The sequence below is a fragment of the Neophocaena asiaeorientalis genome, unplaced genomic scaffold, assembly GCF_003031525.2.
Source record: "Neophocaena asiaeorientalis asiaeorientalis breed wild unplaced genomic scaffold, Neophocaena_asiaeorientalis_V1.1 scaffold190, whole genome shotgun sequence".
Lineage (NCBI taxonomy): Eukaryota > Metazoa > Chordata > Mammalia > Artiodactyla > Phocoenidae > Neophocaena > Neophocaena asiaeorientalis.
The window spans coordinates 4,541,727-4,561,064 of NW_020175017.1; the positions used below are offsets into that span (position 1 = coordinate 4,541,727).

Here is a 19,338-nt window from a genome sequence, read left to right on the forward strand (position 1 = left end):
ATAGGCTAGTTATTTTGTAGAAGGACTCTCAATTTGGGTTTATCTGATCTTTAATCATGAGTAGATTGAGCTTATGCAATTATGCCAGCCTAATTCTCTTGCCCTTGTAAATTACTTGATCATTTGCTTGGAGTATTACTCGTATGTCCTGTGGGTTAATTTTCTCTAGTGCCTGGTGATCCTTTTCTATATGTGTATTCAAGTATTTTGTTTCTATAAAGTTTTCTTGTATTACAGTTTTAAATGTTAGTTTTTTCATTGTTTTGTTTATCTTCTTTAAGAACTCCAATTATACATAAATTGGATCTTTGCTTGTTTTCTATTTCAACCACTTTATCTCTGATCTTTTATTCTTATTTATTTCATTTTCATGCTCTTGATTATTTTCTTGCTGTTCTTTAGTGCCCCTTAATAAGTTTTCATTTGAATCTGGCAGTTGTTCTATGCTGGCTGCTAGCTTCCTTCTTTCTTCCTTGTACTTTTCCCCAAACTGCCCTTGCTTGTGTGAAGGCTTGCATGGGAGATAGCTCACTGGGACTTAGTGTTTATTTATTTATTTTTTACTTATAAGTAACTTGAAGTTTGAATGCTTTTTGAGTTCTAGGTATGAAGGTGTGTGGTTTGTATACTTCAATTTGTTCTTGTTCTTTACTGATGTTTCAGCTTTACATGACTGCTGTTACCTCAGCAGGATGATACCCAGTATGAAAACAGTATTTTTATTTGTTTATTAACCTAGTTTAAGAATGTTATAGAAGTAATAAGTATATCTAATAAAAACATTCAAATATGCAAGGATGTATAAAAATGAAAAGTAAAAGGCAGTTTTCCTTGCTCTTGCCTAGATTTGTTAATCATGAATTTTTAAAATTATCAAAGTATATATCATTGACATTCTTTTCTGAAGCTATAATGTAGCTTGAAAATGCACTGTGTATTTTTGTTCAATAACTGCTTATAGAAATTAGAAATAAAAGCATTTCAAATATGATATATAAATATTGTTAATTGTGGAATAGAGTGGTTATACACATAGAGAAGGAGATGTAATTCTTTGTAATTGCAGTTTTGCTGCTTGCTGGGGAATCTTTCATGTATTAAAGTCTTAGGATACCTTTAAATTTTTTTTTTTCTAGATTCCCTGTTTCTTTTGGATTGTACTCAGTTCTTTTGTTTATTATAAATTTTCTGAGTTCTTGCATGTCTAAAAATGTTTTTTAATTTTTCCCTCTCACTTCATTTGTACTTTGGGTCCCTGTCTTCAATAGGATCTTTGAGCCATTCCTCGCTAGTATTCTAACAGATAGTTTATTGGATAATTTGATGTAGTCTCATTCTTAGTCCTTTTCAGGAAACTTATTTTTCCCACTGAACATTTTTAGAATGTTCTCTTTAATATTAGAGTTCTGAAATTTCATTAGGTTGTGTTTAGGTTTGATTATTTTTTCATTAATTATGTTTGGTTGTTGGTAGGTCCTTTCATTAAGACTCCTGTCATTCTTCAGCTTACTTTCTTTTTTTCTTTTTTATTCTATATTCATTAGATTGATGCTGGACTTCTGCATTTCTTCATATCTTTATTTTTTTTCCTCATGTTTTCCTTCTTTGCTCCTATTTCTTAGAGGTTTCTTCAAGTTTATTTTCCATATCTCTAACTTGGTCTTCAGACATGCTTTTTAGCCCATTCCTTGAGGTATTTTTACTTTTGCCATGATTTTAATTCTAGAATCTCTCGAGAGTTGTCATATTTGTTTTGATATTCATTGTAACATGTGTTCTGTATCTTTCAGCCACCAATTTCTATGCTGAGAACCTTCTCTGGGAAGATTGCCTACTTTTCTCAGAGAGCTCTTCTTAGGAATTGCTAAAATCTGTTGTCATTAGCTGCTGTTTCTGGAGCTGACTGCACTTCTTTGGCCCATTGCTGCTTTTTGTGTTTTTTTGACTCTAAATGTAGAGTTTTTAAGATTTTCCCTTGGGAAGATCTGGCTTACTTTTGGTATATATATATGTACATATATATATTTTAAATTATACATAATATATATAGTTAAAATTCTTTCGTCAATCCAGTACAATCTGTTGTTTGGATTCCTCAAAATTTCTAGTCTGCTGATAGTACTCTTTCTTATTTATTTTTTAAACAGTACCATTTATATCATTTCACTGGCATCTTGGGAAGAAGGGGGAGGTAGATTGAAGTACTCAATCCATCAGTTTGAATTAGAAATAAAAGTTGTGCATGTATTTTAAGCATAGAAAACAAAAATAACAACCAAACAGAAAAAGATACCCTCTTTTCTTCTTCTTTTCCTACTCTTCCCTATCTAGTACTAGAAACGTCCTTGCTTATAGGGATCAGGTTTATAGATTATTTTAAAATTAGGAAGGCATTGCTATTAGAATAGGATTTCAAAAGAAAGATATTCACACAAACATCTTGTTTTTAAATTTTGTTTTAAACATTTGATTATTCTTGGAAAATGTATGCTTCCCTGTTATCTAGAAAGAATATATAAAAATTCACTATCATAAATGTATATCCATATGTTTTCCTTTAAGCTCTTCTCATGAATTACTTTTTCCTGATAGTGTACTTTTCCCAACACTGGTGCTCGTATCATGATGTTCATTGGTGGTCCAGCCACTCAGGGGCCTGGAATGGTGGTTGGAGACGAATTGAAGACACCCATAAGATCATGGCATGACATTGAAAAAGACAATGCAAAATATGTTAAAAAGGGAACTAAGGTAATTTTGGTTTTTAAGTCCTTTTGCCTTATTAGAAAAATTCATTTGATGGAAGAGGAAGAATATAATTACTTTCTGATAAATCTGATATTGTGATGATACTGCAACTGCTCCTCAGAATTAGAGAAATAGTCTTTTTCTTCCTTGATAATTTGTTATATTTTTTCTGGTTTTAAATATTTAAAAACTTAATAAGGGGCACCAATAGGTGTCTCTTTAAAAACTACTCCTGAGAGAAAACCTGTGTCTTTTTTAATATTCATGTTAAAGAATGTCTTTCCCATCAGGAAGAATTTCTTGAATTTTCCAATTTTTCATTTCCAGGAGGCTGCCCTTTAGATGTGTATATTGTTCATAGCTTGAATAGTCCGTCATTTTCTCATAAGTTGTTCTCTGTTCATGTAACTTCAATTTTATCTGGGTTTGTGTCAGTACATTTTCACTACTGTTGATTCTTGATACCCTTGTATTGGTTCTGCTTGTTAATGTCCCATCCCTCCCCCCCTTTTTAAAAAAATTGTCTAGAGTTTACAATTTTAGTTTAGTTGTCCTGTATTATCTCATATTTCTTTTTGGTAGTCATTATTATATTTTTAGGGTGTAATTAATAACAGATAATTTTTGTCACTATTAATGGATGCTTTTTTTCCTGTCACCTAATTTCCCTTTTGAATTTGGAGTATTTCTTAGAGCTTCAAAAGAAGTTTTATGTTTGTTTATCTTAATGCTTTTGCTGTTGTCTATTTTTCATGTTACTTGAGTATAGATTTATCCAGGAAAAAGAGTTCTGTGTTGTTCTTCCATCATGTATGTATGAAGAGCAACATGCCTTTCTTCAAGGTTAGCTCGAAATTTAGGAGTTCATTTAGAATGAATGGCATTTAAAGCAAAGAATGTGAAAGTGTCAGATTATTAGAAGTTATCGTATCATTTTATGAGATGTTATAGAAAATTAAATTAGAACAAATCACACTTAAATTATTATGGATTATTCTTTTAGTATTTCTTAGATCATTTTGATTTATTAATGGCGAAAGATTTATAGGATGATTAAGTTTGTACATTACTTTGATTTGATCTTAAAAAATCTGTTGTAGCATTTTGAAGCATTGGCTAATCGCGCTGCTACGACTGGTCATGTTATTGATATCTATGCATGTGCATTAGATCAGACAGGTCTCCTGGAGATGAAGTGCTGTCCTAACCTTACTGGGTATGTATATACATTTTTACAAGTATTGCAGTTATAAACTAATAACGACACTTTACAAATATAAACCAATAATGGAAAAAAAAATAGTCATGATCCTGCCACTCCAGGGCAACAGCTATTAACAGTTTTTGATACTCCTTTCAGTAAAACTTACTTTAAATTTTTTCTAAAATACAGTTAAAAAGGCACAAGTTCTGTTTGAAAAGATCATCTTCATACCCTTCAGTCATTGTTTTATATTATTATTTTGGTAGCTTTTTTGAGATATAATTCACATACTATAAAATTTACTCATTTAAAGCATGTAATTTAATGTTTTTTTTTTCTTTTAGTATATTCTACCCATCACCATGATTTTATTTTAGGACATTTACATTATCCCAGCAAGAAACCCTGTACCTATTAGCAGTCACTTCCCATTTCTCCTTCCTCCCCCTCCCCCTTTCAGCCTAGACAACCACTAAACTACTTTCTGTCCCTATAGATTTGCCTGTTCTTGATGTTAGGGAGAAACCATTTTATCCTTCACCATTAAGTATAATGTTAGCTGTGGATTTTTGTAGATGCCTTTATCAGGTTGAGTATGTTCTTATTCCTAGTTTGTTGGATTTTTCTTTGAGTGAGATGGGAAGTCATTAGAGAGTTTTCAGGAGAGGAGTAATATGATCTGACTTAATGCTTTAAAAGGATCATTTGACTTTAGTTGTCTTTAGTACGTAGAGGGACACAGGAATATCAAGTGGTGGCATCACAGCTGGTGAGAAGTGGTTGGATTTGGGGTATATTTAGAAGACAGAATTTGCTAGGAGGTTGGATCTGGGGTTTGAGAAAACCAAATAAGTCTAGAAGGATTGAGTTGTCCTTTATTGAAATGGGTAAGACTGGGAGGAAGAACATTTGGGGAGAATATTAGGAGTTCAGTTTTGAACATGTTTGGTTTGAGATGCCAGTAGACATCCATGGGGAGAGGTTGAGTAGGCAGTTGGATATTAGAACCTACAATGCAGAAGATAGGTCTGAATTTATATCTAGAGATATAAATGTGGGAGTTGTCAGAATATTGCCGTGGTTTTTTTTTTTTTTTTGGCTGCATTGGGTTGCTGTGCACAGGCTTTCTCTAGTTGCAGCAAGCAGGGGCTACTCTTCATTGCGGTGTGCGGGCTTCTCATTGCAGTGGCTTCTCTTGTTGTGAAGCATGGGCCCTAGAGTACATGGGCTTCAGTAGTTGTGGCACACGGGCTTAGTTGCTCCGCGGCATGTGGGATCTTCCCAGACCAGGGATTGAACGCGTGTTCCCTGCATTGGCAGGTGGATTCTTAAGCACTGCGCCTCCAGGGAAGTCCCTATTGTTGGTTTTTTAAAGCAATAAAAGTGGATGAGATTGTAAGATTGTGTAATTTAACACTACGAAGGTCATTGGTGACCTTCCTAAGAGCACTGAAAATTGACTTAGCGTGAATAAGAAAAGGAACAGGAGGAGGGGATCAGAAGCAGCTGACATAGACCAGAGCTTCTCAGACTTTCATTTCACATGTGCAAGTCAGTTGGATATCTTGTTAAAATATAGATTCTGGATTTAGTATGCATAGGATGGGACTTGAAATTCTGCTTTTCAAACAAGACCCTTGGTGATGCTAATGTTGTTGGACCAAGGGCAACACTGAGTAGTAAAGGTATAGACAGCTCTTTCATAGAGGTTTGCTGTAAAAGGGAGTGGATAAGTAGGGTATGGTATATGTTGCCATTATTTTAGGATGTTTTACTAGGTTTAGTGATAACATAGATTGTTCTAGATGACATGTTTGCAAAAGTGGAAAATCTGAAAAAAATCTACATGCAAACTATTAGAATTAGTATGTTAAGTTGTCAAGACTTCTAAATCAAGGTCAGTGTACAAAATTCAACTATATTTTTGTATAACAGTAACAAATAGAGTAGACCCTGGAACACCATGGGTTTGAACTGCACAGGTCCACTTATATGTGGATTTTTTTCAATATATACATACTATAGTACTACATGATCCTTGGTTGGTTGACTCCAAGGATGTGGAACCATGGATACGGAGGGCTGACTATAAAGTTTTACACAGATTTTTGACTGCACATAAGGGTCTGTGCCCTAAACTCCGCATTGTTCAAGGGTCTACTATAAAAAGCAAACAAAATTTAACAGCATACAATCTATAATAGCATCAGAGATAACATAAATTAGGACTTTAGCAGTATCAAAAATAAAATTTCCATTGATTAATTATACCACATCAGTTTTCTTTCTTTTGCCTAATGTAATTTTTGATTGTTTTATTGTTATTTTAAAAACTACTTAAAATATTTTAAAAATATGATGAGCAAATACATGTAAATGTTTGTACTCATGTTGTATATATGTATCCGCCTTTTAATTTAAACAGTAGAAAGTTTTACATAGCTTCCCCTACTTTGCATTTTTTACTGATATCTTGGAAATGGGTTTATAATAGTACAGTTGTCGTAGTACAGTTGACCCTTGAACAATTTGAGGATTGGGGGAACTGACCCTTTGCATAGTGGAAAGTCTGAGTATAATTTTTAGTTGGCCCTCCATATCTGTGGTTCCTCTATATTTGCAGTTCTGCATCCTCAGATTCAACCATCAGTGGATAGTGTAGTTCTGTAATATTTACTACTGAAAAAAATCCGCTCATAAGTGGACCCACGTAGTTCAAAACCTGTGGTTTTCAAGGGTCAACTGTATATTACTCCATTGTGTGGTTGTACCGTATTTTATTCAGCTAGTCTAATAGATGGTCATCTGGATTGTTTCCAATCTTTTATTATTATAAATAGTACTTCAGTGAATAGACTTGTGCCTGTATTTTGCTTTTTGTTTTTTGTTTGCCCGATTATCTTTGGGATAGATTCCTAATAGTGCGGTGGCTGGATTACAGAGAAAATACATATGTAATTTTGTTAGATACTGTCAAGTTCCCTTGCATTGGGTTTGCACCATTTTCCATTCCCATAAGCAATTATGAGCATGCCCGTTTTTCCACAGCCTCATCAACAGAATATGTTGTTAGACTGATTTGCTGATTTATTAGGGTGGAAATGGCATCTCAGAATAGTTTTTATTTGACAGTTAGTGTTTTTTAAAACTTAAAAAAATTTATAAAGGTACATGGTTACTGAAAAAAATTTAACAGTACTTAAGTGCATAAAGTGAAAATGCTCCCAAAATATGCCTGTATTCTCATTCACTGGGTATAACACTGTTAAGTTGTGTGACACACAGAGACAATATCTGCATATACACACACTACACATGGAGATATTTATTTCTAAGAATGAGAATGAATGCTGTGAACTGTCAGATGTCTTCACCAGTAGGGAGAACTGGGTAACTGGGATGGGAGAGACACATATATTACTATGTACCCTTTTGTACTTTTTGAATTTTGTAATGTATAGATGTATTACCTATTTAAAAAATAATTTTTAAAAATTACTGAGGACAGATACAAGTATTAGGGGCACTCAGGTACCCTCAGAATACCCTCAGGTACCCTCAGAATGGGGATATTTTCATATAATTGAGTTTTTTAAATTAATGTTAATATCACACATCTTGGGAAATATCTTTAAAATTTTGTTGGTAGTGTTGAAAAATAATTTACTTTTTTGGTTTTACACATGGACCCTTGTGTCACATTGTTTTTTGCTCTTTCCATGCAGAGGATACATGGTAATGGGTGACTCTTTCAACACTTCCTTATTCAAGCAAACTTTTCAAAGAGTTTTTACCAAAGATATGCATGGACAGTTTAAAATGGGCTTTGGTGGTACATTAGAAATAAAGGTAAGAACCAAAACTTGACATGTATGGTATGTTACCAAGAGAGAAATTTGTAGGCTTGATCATAATTTTAGAACATCATCAATCAAATTCAAGATATGCTTTAAAAATAGTGGTTATTTTGTATTGAAACCTGGAGTTAGAGATTTGTTCACCAGAAAAATGTTCATCGTTAAATGTACAATGAAATTTTACTTGAGCATCTCTAAATAATTGTTAAAACAAGAGGAAATTATATAAGTAAAATTTCCTTTAACTCTATTTTTTGTTTATATAGCATTAAAAATTTTAAGTATAGGCAAGTATACTTTTTAAGTATACTTGGCAAGTATACCTCATTTTATTGTGCTTCGCAGATACTGCATTTTTTTACAAATTGAAGGTTTGTGGCAACCCTGTGTGGAGCAAGTCTGCTGGCACCATTTTTTCAACAGCATTTGCTCACTTCATGTCTCTGTGTCACATTTTGGTAATTCTCACAATATTTCAAACTTTTTCATTATTATTATATTTGTTATGGTGATCTGTGGTCTGTGATCTTTGATGTTACTATTGTAATTGTTTTGGGGCACCATGAACTGTGCCCATTTAAGACAGTGAACTTAATCAGTAAATGTGTGTGTTCTGATTGCTGCAGCTGCTGGCCGTTCCCTTGTCTCTCTCCCTTTTCTCAGGCCTCTCTATTCCCTGAGACACAGCAATATTGAAATTAGGCCAATTAATAACCCTACAATGGTCTCTAAGTGTTCAAGTGAAAGGAAGAGTCCCACATCTCTCACTTTAAATCAAAAGCTTTGCGAGGAAGACATGTCAAAAACCAAGACAGGCCAAAGCTAAGTCTCTTGGTTCCAAACAGTTGGTCAAGTTGTGAATGCAAAGGAGGAGATCTTAAAAGAAATTAAAAGTGCTACTCCAGTGAACACACAAAGGATAAGAAAGAAAAACAGCCTGACTGCTGATATGGAGAAAGTTTTAGTGGTCTGGATAGAGGATCAAACCTGCTACAATATTCCCTTAAGCCAAAGCCTAATCCAGAGCAAGTCCTGTCCTCCCTTCAATTCTAGGAAGGCTGAGAGAGGTGAGGAAGCTGCAGAAGAAAAGTTTGAAGCTAGCAGAGTTGGTTCATGTTGTTTAAGGAAAGAAGCCAGCTTTGTAACATAAAAGTGCAAGGGGAAGCATCGAGTGCTGATGTAGAAGCTGCAGCAAGTTATCCAGAAGATCTAACTAAGATAATGAATAAAGGTGGTGGCTACATAAAACAACAGATTTTCAATGTAGATGAAACAACCTTCTACTGGAAGAAGATGCCATTGAGAACTTTCATAGCTAGAGAGAAGTCAGTGGTGGGCTTCAAAGGACAGGCTGACTCTCTTGTTAGGGACTAATGCGGTCGGTGAGTTTAAGTTGACCTAAATACTCATTTACCATTTCTCGAGATCCTTGGGCCCTTAAGGATCTACTCTGCCTGTGGTCTGTAAATGGAACAACATAGCCTGGATGACAGCATATCTGTTTACCACATGGTTTACTGAATATTTTAAACCCACTGTTGAGACCTACCACTCAGAAAAAAAAGAATCTTTTCTAAATATTACTGCTCATTGACAATGCACCTGGTCACCTAAGAGCTCTGTTGGAGATGGACAATGAGATTCAAGTTGTTTCCATGCCTGCTAACACAACATCCATTATGCAGTCCATGGATCAAGGAGTAATTTCAACTTTCAAGTCTTATTTTTTAAGAAATACATTTCATAAGGCTATAGCTACCATAGACAGTGGTTCCTCTGATGAATCTTGGCAAAGTAGATTGAAAACCTTCTGGAAAGAATTCACCATTCAGATGCCATTAAGAACATTTGTGATTCGTGGGAAGAGGTCAAAATATCAGTCTTAACAAGAGCTTGAAAGAAGTTGATTCCAGCCCTCATGGATGAATGTGAGGGGTTCAAGACTTCAGTGGAAGATGTAACTGCAGATGTAGTGGAAACAGCTAGAGAACTAGAGTTGGAAGTAGAGCCTGAAGATGTGATTGAACTGCTGCAACCTCATGATAAAACTTGAATGGAGACGAGTTGCTTCTTGTGGATGAGCAAAGAAAGTGGTTTCTTGAAATGGAATCTACTGATGAAGATGCTGTACAGATTGTTGAAATGACAGGATTTAAAATATTACATAAACTTAGTTGATAAAGCAGTGACAGGGTTTGAGAGGACTGACTCCAATTTTGAAAGAAGTTCAACCGTGGGTAAAATGCTATCAAACAGCATTGCATGCTACAGAGAAACTGTGAAAGGAAGAGTCATTCAATGCAGCAAACTTCATTGTTGTCTTATTTTAAGAAATTGCCACATATATCCAGACAAAACTCTAATTCATAAAGATACATGCACCCCTATGTTCATAGCAGCACTATTCATGATAGCCAAGACATGGAAACAACCCAAATGTCCATCGACAGATGAATGGATAAAGAAGATGTGGTACATATACACAATGGAATACTACTCAACCATAAGAAAGAGAGAAAGAATGCCCTTTGCAGCAACATGGATGTAACTAGAGATTATCATACTAAGTGAAGTAAGTAAGAAAGAGAAAGACAAATACCATATGATATCACTTATATGTGGAATCTAAAATATGACACAAAGGAACCTATCTACAAAACAGAAACAGACTCACTGACATAGAGAACAGACTCGTGGTTGCCAAGGGGCAGGGGGCTGGGGGAGGAATGGAGTGGGAAGTTGGGGTTAGCAGATGTAAGCTATTATATATGGAATGGGTAAACAACAAGGTCCTACTGTATAGCACAGAGAGCTGTATTCAATATCCTATGATAAACCATAATGGAAAAGAATATATAAAAAAGAATGTATTTGTGTAACTGAATCACTTTGCTGTACAGAAGAAATTAACACAACATTGTAAATCAACTATACTTCAAAAAAAAGAAACAGAAAAAAGAAATTGCCACAGTCACCCCAACCTTCAGCAACCACCATCACCCTGATCAGTCAGCAGCCATCAACATCGAGGCGAGACCCTCCCCCTGCAAAAAGTTTATGACTCACTGAAGGCTCAGATGATAGCATTTCTTAGCAATAAAGCATTTAAAAATTGAGCTATGTATATTGTTTTTTAAGACATAATGCTATTGCACACTTAATAGACTACAGTGTAGTATAAATATAACTTTATGTAACATAAAGTTATATAACATAACTTTGTGGGAAATAAAAAAATTGGTTTGATTCTCTTTATTCTCAATATTTGCTTTATTGTGGTGGTCTGGAACCAAAACCACAATATCTCCAAGGTATGCCTGTATGGTTCTTTTAGTGCTAAATTTGCTTATGTTAGTGCTAGATTCTTTAATTGCAGGAGTTGGTATCTAACTTAAGAGAAACATTTTCTGTTTTATTTGGATAATCAGTAATTGTTTTTGGTAAGTTGTTGATATTATTCAATTCTATCATTCATTTCAAATTTGGGATTCAAGAAACCCAAAGGTTTAGTGTTATTTTTAAGTGTCTTACAAGCACATTGATTTTGAATTATTAAATATTTCTTGTTAATCTTCTTATTTCAATGAATGCTTGCTATATGTCCAGCATTAAGCTAGGAAATTGTAGAGATCTCAGGGAATATCTAAGGTACAGGTATTCTTATAAAGAACTTATTCTTGATAGAAAGACAAGATTAACACATGTGATTGAATGAAACAATAGTAGATTATAGAAGAGCTGTAAAGGTTTAGGGAAGAAAAATGAATGTATGCAGCATACAATTTATCCTAGATGGTTTTACAGTGACTTAGAGTGGATTTTGAAACATGGCAGAGTTTAACTTGGTTGAGGAGAATGATTTTAATTGGGAGCCCAGTGTGAAGAGAGGCACAGAGGTGAGAAATCAGCATGGTATGTTTGGGAAGACTGCCCAGTGAGAGTGGATGGTTTGTATTGGAATGTAAGTGAAATAGTTTTAATTGTGTGGTTTGGTTGTAGTTTGGAGATGCATGTGTAGGCAGAAGAAGCCCTTATAGGTTAATGAAGAACAGTGTTTGGGGTAAGATTTGTCTTGATAGTGGTATTCAGGATTTGTCAGGAAAAAGAATCTCATGTAAGAAAACTTGAGTTGGGCTTCCAAATTTTTAGATAGAAGATAACATTAGCTTAAATTTGGGGGTTAGTGGAGATTGGAAAGAAACCAGTCTTGGTGACAGATTTTCAATGGGAGTTAAAATAGGAGGTGGTACACCAAAGTGTACTAGAGTCATTCCTTGGTATCTGTAGGGGACTGGTTCCAGGACACCTCCCCCACACCACCACTGCAGATGCTCAAGTCCTCTATAAAATGGTGTAATATTCTTATGTAACCTACACACATCCTCCCACATACTTTAAATCATCTCTAGATTACTTATAATACCTAATAAAATGTAAATGCTATGTAAATAGTTGCCTGTGCACAGCAAATTCTAGTTTTGCTTTTTGGAGCTTTCTGAAAAACTTTTTTTCAAGTATTTTCAATCCGAGGTTGGTCGAACCTGCAGCTGTGGAACCCACTGATATGGAGGACTGACAATATATTCTTATTTTGCAGACCTCAAGGGAAATAAAGATTTCAGGAGCTATTGGACCCTGTGTGTCTCTCAATTCTAAAGGACCCTGTGTGTCTGAAAATGTAAGTCATCTTTATTCTAAAAAGAAAATACAGTTAATTCTCAGGGCAGATCCAAGAGAGACCTGGGGTGGCAGTCTATAGCATTCCTTTCAAAATTATTGTGTGGGCTGTTTTACAGTAGAATGTGGCTCAGCTTCCATTGGTATACCTCTATTTGTTGTTGTTCTTTCCACATACCCCTTTTCCCATCCACTCTTAAATTAAAACTTTTGTACTGTCACTAGTCTTCTATTTTTTATGCCTAAGTTATTCCTTGCCCAGCGTGCCTGAAAAAACAACAACAACTATGATTTAGAAATTTGGAGACTCCTGAAAGTCAAAATTAATTCTGAAATTTTTTTCATTAGTAGAATTTCCGTCAAAGTAGCCAGCAGATTTAAGCTTTTAAGCTTCAATTCCTTTCTTTTCTTTTATCACATCTAGTGGACATATAAGGCACTTTGAAATAGTAGAATCATGTAGCTGTGGAGAGGATGATGGGACAAATAACAAAGTGTGCAATCATCTTTACAATGACAGAGTTTAAAAATTAATTTTAAGCAGTTTGCATGGAAAAACTTATATCTAAGAAGTTTCCTTGGGAATTAGACTGCTTAAATTACACAGTTCTGATCCAGAGAACCTATATTCATATATGCGTATGTTATATGTTAAATCACTATCTCTTTACACAGATTAAATAGTTGGATAGAAGGATAATGTTAGTTGTAATTACTTCATTAAATGGTGTATATTTTTAAAGTCTACAATATGAAGAACTTGTATCAATACTTTTGTAAGTTACTTAGCAAGAAGTTGAATTAATTATAATTTTATTTGTATAAAAATTGCTTAAGTTTATTTCATAGTATATTTATATGATCTTAAAAAAATCTTAAACCTCTAACATTTATTGAATTAGAAACCTGAAATAGATTTTTTCTTACTGGTATTTTTTTCTACTTTTTCACCTTAACATATATATATAGTAATAAACTATATTCTCTGGTTTTCAAACATACTGTGTTTTATTTTTATAGGAGATAGGAACAGGTGGCACTTGTCAATGGAAGATATGTGGACTCAGTCCCACTACAACCTTAGCCATATATTTTGAAGTTGTCAATCAGGTATGACTTTTTATATTTGAATATTGAAATGTATATTTGAAAAAATACTTTATTTAGGCCATGAATATTTCCAGAGCTTATGACCCAAAGATTATTCTGTTTTGGAGTTTTTGTTTGTCATTTTCCGTTTCTCAAGGCTACACTCCTTGGTGAGAGGATATACTATAATAGAGATGTCAGGGAAACCTGCAAATGCCCAACCTTGGGCAACCCAACTTTTAGTCTTAGTTTTCTTTTGTTTTTAATAAAAAATTGAAGCATAAATAAAATCTTAAATTCTGTTCTAGTTATGCATTTTTGTAATTAGGTATCTAGTTCCTCCTAGGCGTCTCAAGGCATTTAATATTTGAGTCCTCCTACGAGAAAGTTTAATATATCAAAACTTATAGAAAAAGATTGGAAGGTAAAGATGCCAATATTTGGAAAGATTTTTTTCTGCTGCTGCAGGAAAAAGTTATCATATTAAAGAATGATATAATGGATAAATTATTGACTTATATACCAATAGTTATTAGTCATAAAATGAACCACAAAGTATTAGTAGTCAGCCTTCCTAAGACAGGTGCAGGAATTTTTTTTTACATTAAAATTTGTGAAAAATATAGTGGCTCTTATTGACAAACAGTTACAACAACAACAAAGCAAGAATGTTGTCAAAGGGCATGAAGAAAGTTTCCCTATTGACCACCCCACTTTTTCTTTCTGAGGATCATTATCATATATTACTATTGGTCTCTTCTCATTAATGATTTTCTGTTAGTCATCTGTTCATCATGTGATTGTCTTCCTCAAAGCTGTGTTTTCATCTTATGTACCTAGGGGAGGAGAACTTAGCTCAATTTCTTTTTCTTTTTTTTAATTGAATTGTAGTTTATTTACAATGTTGTGTTAGTTTCAGGTGTACAACAAAGTGATTCAGTTATACATGTATATTTTTCTATTCTTTTTTCAGATTCTTTTCCCTTATAGGTTATTATAAAATATTGAGTATAGTTCCCTGTGCTATACAGTAGGTCCTTGTTGGTTATCTGTTTTATATATAGTAGTGTGTATTTGTTAATTCCAAAGTCCTAATTTATCCCCTGCCCTTTCCCCTTTGGTAACCATAAGTTTGTTTTCTATGTCTGTGGGTCTATTTCTGTTTTGTATATAAGTTCATTTGTATCATTGTTTTTTTAGATTCCACGTATAAACCATATCATATGATATATGTCTTTCTCTGTCTGGCTGGCTTCACTTAGTGTGATTATCTAGGTCCATCCATGTTGCTGCAGAAGACATTATTTTTTATGTTAGCTCAGTGTCTTTTTATCCAGTTACTATTAGGCAAAATTGCCTCACTTATGCCTTTTCTTATCTGTTAATTTCTTTACACTTCTCCCTTCATTTTGTTTTTTCATGTTTCTCTGAATTTTATATTACTTGAAATTGATTTCCTAGCTTGACTCACTCCATAATTTTTCTCCTCTCCCAAATCCGTTTCTTTTTCACGTGGCAAATCACCACTGTTTTGTATGCACTGGAAATAAGCATCCTTCTGATAGATTTTAGAATGAATTTTGTTAGTGCTAGGATATGCAGTCCATGACTGTATGACAACAATGTAATAGATCTTGCTTAGATTCTACTCTTTTATATTTATACAGCATAATGCTCCAATTCCTCAAGGAGGACGTGGTGCAATCCAGTTTGTGACTCAGTATCAGCATTCAAGTGGGCAGAGACGTATCCGAGTGACCACCATTGCTAGGAAGTAAGTTGTATTTGTTAAGAGATTTGATTTACATATCAAAACTATTCTGGGTCATGCTCCCAAACTGGCTTCCTATTTTGAGTGACGTTTTGGAATGAAGTTAGTCTGGAAAGGATTCTTAGGTGAGGTAAGTCTAGAATTGAACAGGCTTTTGGTCTTTTTCTGTTTGTTTTGGATTTGATTGTCTGGGTAGGAAAAGTGTTGGTCAGTATAAACTTAACCTGATTTAGGCATAGCCTAGAAAATAGACACTGAAGGCATCGTAACTCTCATTTTATTGAACTGTATTTAAACTCTAGCTTCATTTCTGAAAACCATGAGACTATTCTGGTGAGTGACGGACATGGCCTAATGAAACAGTGTTGTGTTGGATGGTCTGTTACTTAGCAGAGGGTAGTATGTAGAGAGATTTATTGTCCTGCTGTAACTTTGCTTTGACTTAAAATCCTAGATGAATGTTAAGGGAATACATTATTCCTTTGAAGAAAAAGTGCCCCCTGAGCTTTCCTTTACGTCTGTTCATTTGCACATCATGAACCTGGAAGTATTGATTCTTGGCAAACATGTCAATTTATTTATGGCCCCTCAGCACACACCCCCAACCCCATATGCACGTATAACTTAACTTGGAATTCAAAATATTTACTTAAGGAAACAACTGGACATACCAATTTGAGGGATATTTTATAAAGCCACTGGCTTAGACTCTTCAAAAATGTCTTAGAAGGCAAAGAAAGTGTTAGTAACCAGTTAAGATTAAAGGAGACTAAAGAGAATTACATCTAAAGCCAATATATGATCCTGGATAAAATCCCATCAGGAAAATTTTTGCTATAGAGGACCTTGTTGAGACAACTGGGGAAATTTGAATATGGTCTACATATAGGATAATAGTATTTTATCAATGTTTAATTTCATTAATTTAGTAATTCATTGGGGCTACATAAGAGAACGTTTTTGTTCTTAGGATACACACTGAAGAATTTAGGGGAAAGGGTGATGTATCTGTAACTTACTCTCAAAAGTTTGGCAAAAGAAAAAGTATGTGTGTATGAAGGAAAAGAGAACGATAAAGCAGAATGTTACAGTGCTAACAATTGATAAATCTAGGTGATGGATATATAGATTATTCTACTTATAGCTTTATGTTTGAAATATTCTTAAAATGAAAAGTTCTAAAAAGAGTTAGGTTAATCATTCAAGAGAAAGGGAACTTTTGTCATGAGAAATTTTTCATGGGTTTATATATTTTCAGTTTTTTACACAGAATTTATGAGGCTATTTGTAGAGAGAGAGATACTATGTGTGTTACGGTGCCATTTATATCATTGTGTCTCACCAAAGCACCCACTCTTTCAAATTAACTTATCCTGACCATTTTCAATAATCAAGGCTTACTTTTTTTCTTTATTAATTAGAAATATGACTTTAGGGGCCTAAGCAAGTGCATTTGTTAAGTGAATAAGCCATATGAAAATAAAGGACTCAAGTTCCTGAGATACAGTCAAAAGTTATCCTAGGGCTTCCCTGGTGGCGCAGTGGTTGAGAGTCCACCTGCCGACGCAGGGGACACGGGTTCGTGCCCCAGTCTGGGAAGATCCCACATGCCGTGGAGCGGCTGGGCCTGTGAGCCATGGCCGCTGAGCCTGTGCGTCCGGAGCCTGTGCTCTGCAACGGGAGAGGCCACAACAGTGAGAGGCCCGCATACTGCAAAAAATAAATAAATAAATAAATAAAAATTTAAAAAGTTATCCTATATTTATAGAGAAAATAACTTTGATCTGGAAAGTTTGGTTTGAAACTAGTTGTAAGAGTCACAGTGAAGAGGTACTGAAAATACAAAAGACAGATTTTACAATGTGAACAAACCCTTTAAACTTTAAGAGCAAAATTTTAAATGTATGGCTAAAGAACTTTTAAGTAGTAAATTTTTATGTGCTTATTTGCTAATTTATTTTTACTACTGAACCATTGTATTGATATTTTCAGAAGAAAAATGTCACCTTTATGTTTCAGTTTGAAGCAAGTGAATACTATGGTCATACAAGTTGGGAAAATACCAATTTAAAACAATTTTGGTTTTGGGAATTCCCTGGTGGTCCAGTGGTTAGGCTTCGGCACTTTCACTGCCATGGGCCCGGGTTCAATCCCTGGTTGGGGAACTAAGATCCCAAAAGACGTGCGGCGTGACCAAAACAAACAAACAAAACCCAGCTTTATTTTTAGCTCTATGATATCTTTAAATTAAAAAATAGGGACTTCCCTGGTGGTCCAGTGATAAAGAATCTGCCTTCCAATGCAGGGGATGCAGGTTCAATCCCTGGTTAGGGAACTAAGGTCCCACATGCCTCTGGACAACTAAGCCCACGTGCCACAACTACTGAGCTCGTGCGCCTCAATTAGAGAGCCCGTGTGCTGCAAACTACAGAGCCCACGCACTCTGAAGCCTGCGCGCCACAACTAGAGAGAGAAAACCCGCACGGCACAACTAGAGAGAAGTCCGTGCACCACAATGAACAGCCTGTGTGCGGCAACGGAAGATGCTGCATGCCTCAACGAAGATCCCATGTGCCACACCTAAGACCCAATGCAGCCAAAAAAATATTTCAAAAATAAAAAGATAACTAAACTAAACTATTAGTATAATCACTAAGTGTTCAAATTGCACTAAAAATAACTTTTGAAATTACCAGCTTTTGGGACTTCCATGGTGGTCCAGTGGTTAAGAATCCACCTTACAGTGCAGGGGATGCGAGTTCAACCCCGGTCGGGGAACCAAGATCCCACGTGCTGTGGGGCAACTAAGCTCATGCACTGCAACTACTGAGCTCTCATGCCTCAACTAGAGAGCCCGCATGTGCAAACTACAGAGCCTATGTGTTCTGGAGCCCGTGTGCCACAACTAGAGAAGCCTGCGTGCCGCAATGCAGACCCAGAGCAGCCAAAAAAATATATATATATTGTGCTTTGCATGGTGTATCTTTTAAAAAAATAATTACCAGCTTTAATTCCTTTATTTATTCTCATTCTTTTCTGCCTCTTGGTATTTCGTTAGACTGAGATAATTCGTGGGTATCAGTCATTTGGAAAATATTTTAAAATTTTTCGTCTATTTGAAAAAAATTAAAAATAGAGGAAGAAAGGAGAAGAATTTTGAACATTGCTGCCGGGATTTTCTTGGGATCTCGTCTTACATCTTTGAGTCATGTAAAAGGGGTTCAGCTTTTCACAAAGTCTGTAACTATTGCCAGAATTGCTTAAAGTGAGGTACTTCAGAACTAAGATCAGCTGAAGTATTACAAAACTCTGTGAAATGTTAAACAAACAAACAAAAGTTATTGCTGGGTCTACCCAGGTTCAGTTTGGATTAGATTTATAGAACATGTAAATTTAATAAATTACTGTTATTTTGTACGTAATTTCAAATTTATCCCTTAGACTAAAATTTTTATTTATTAATTTTTGATTGGTTTTAGTGTGTTAATGTGGAGAGAAAAGAATACATAATAATTTTAATTATGGGCGGAAGAGTAAGACGCGGAGATCACCTTCCTCCCCACAGATGCATCAGAAATACATCTACATGGGGAACAACTCCTACAGAACACATACTGCTGGCAGAAGACCTCAGACCTCCCAAAAGATGAAAGGCTCTTGGTGCTACAGCCGGGAGTCAGTGCTGTGCCTCTGAGGTGGGAGGGCCAACTTCAGAACACTGGTCCATAAGAGACCTCCCAGCTCCACGTAATATCAAACGGCGAAAATCTCCCAGAGATCTCCATCTCAACACCAACACCCAGCTTCACTCAATGACCAGCAAGCTACGGTGGTGGACACCCTATGCCAAACAGCTAGCAAGACAGGAACACAACCCCACCCATTAGCAGAGAGGCGGCCTAAAATCACAATAAGTCACAGACACCCCAAAACACACCACCAGACGTGGACCTGGCCACCAGAAAGACAAGATCCAGCCTCATCCACCAGAA

At 35.2% G+C, this 19,338-nt stretch overlaps 1 protein-coding gene across 1 annotated transcript in view; it reads left to right on the forward strand.

The window, feature by feature from the left end:
• SEC23A (SEC23 homolog A, COPII component) overlaps positions 1 to 19,338 on the forward strand; it is a 55,404-nt gene that overhangs the window by 9,894 nt on the left and 26,172 nt on the right. Inside the window, exons 7-12 of the mRNA XM_024762064.1 lie at positions 2,593 to 2,751; positions 3,849 to 3,964; positions 7,678 to 7,801; positions 12,407 to 12,487; positions 13,507 to 13,596; positions 15,243 to 15,349. Coding sequence (XP_024617832.1) covers positions 2,593 to 2,751; positions 3,849 to 3,964; positions 7,678 to 7,801; positions 12,407 to 12,487; positions 13,507 to 13,596; positions 15,243 to 15,349 — 677 coding nt within the window. The remainder of the gene's footprint in view (positions 1 to 2,592; positions 2,752 to 3,848; positions 3,965 to 7,677; positions 7,802 to 12,406; positions 12,488 to 13,506; positions 13,597 to 15,242; positions 15,350 to 19,338) is intronic.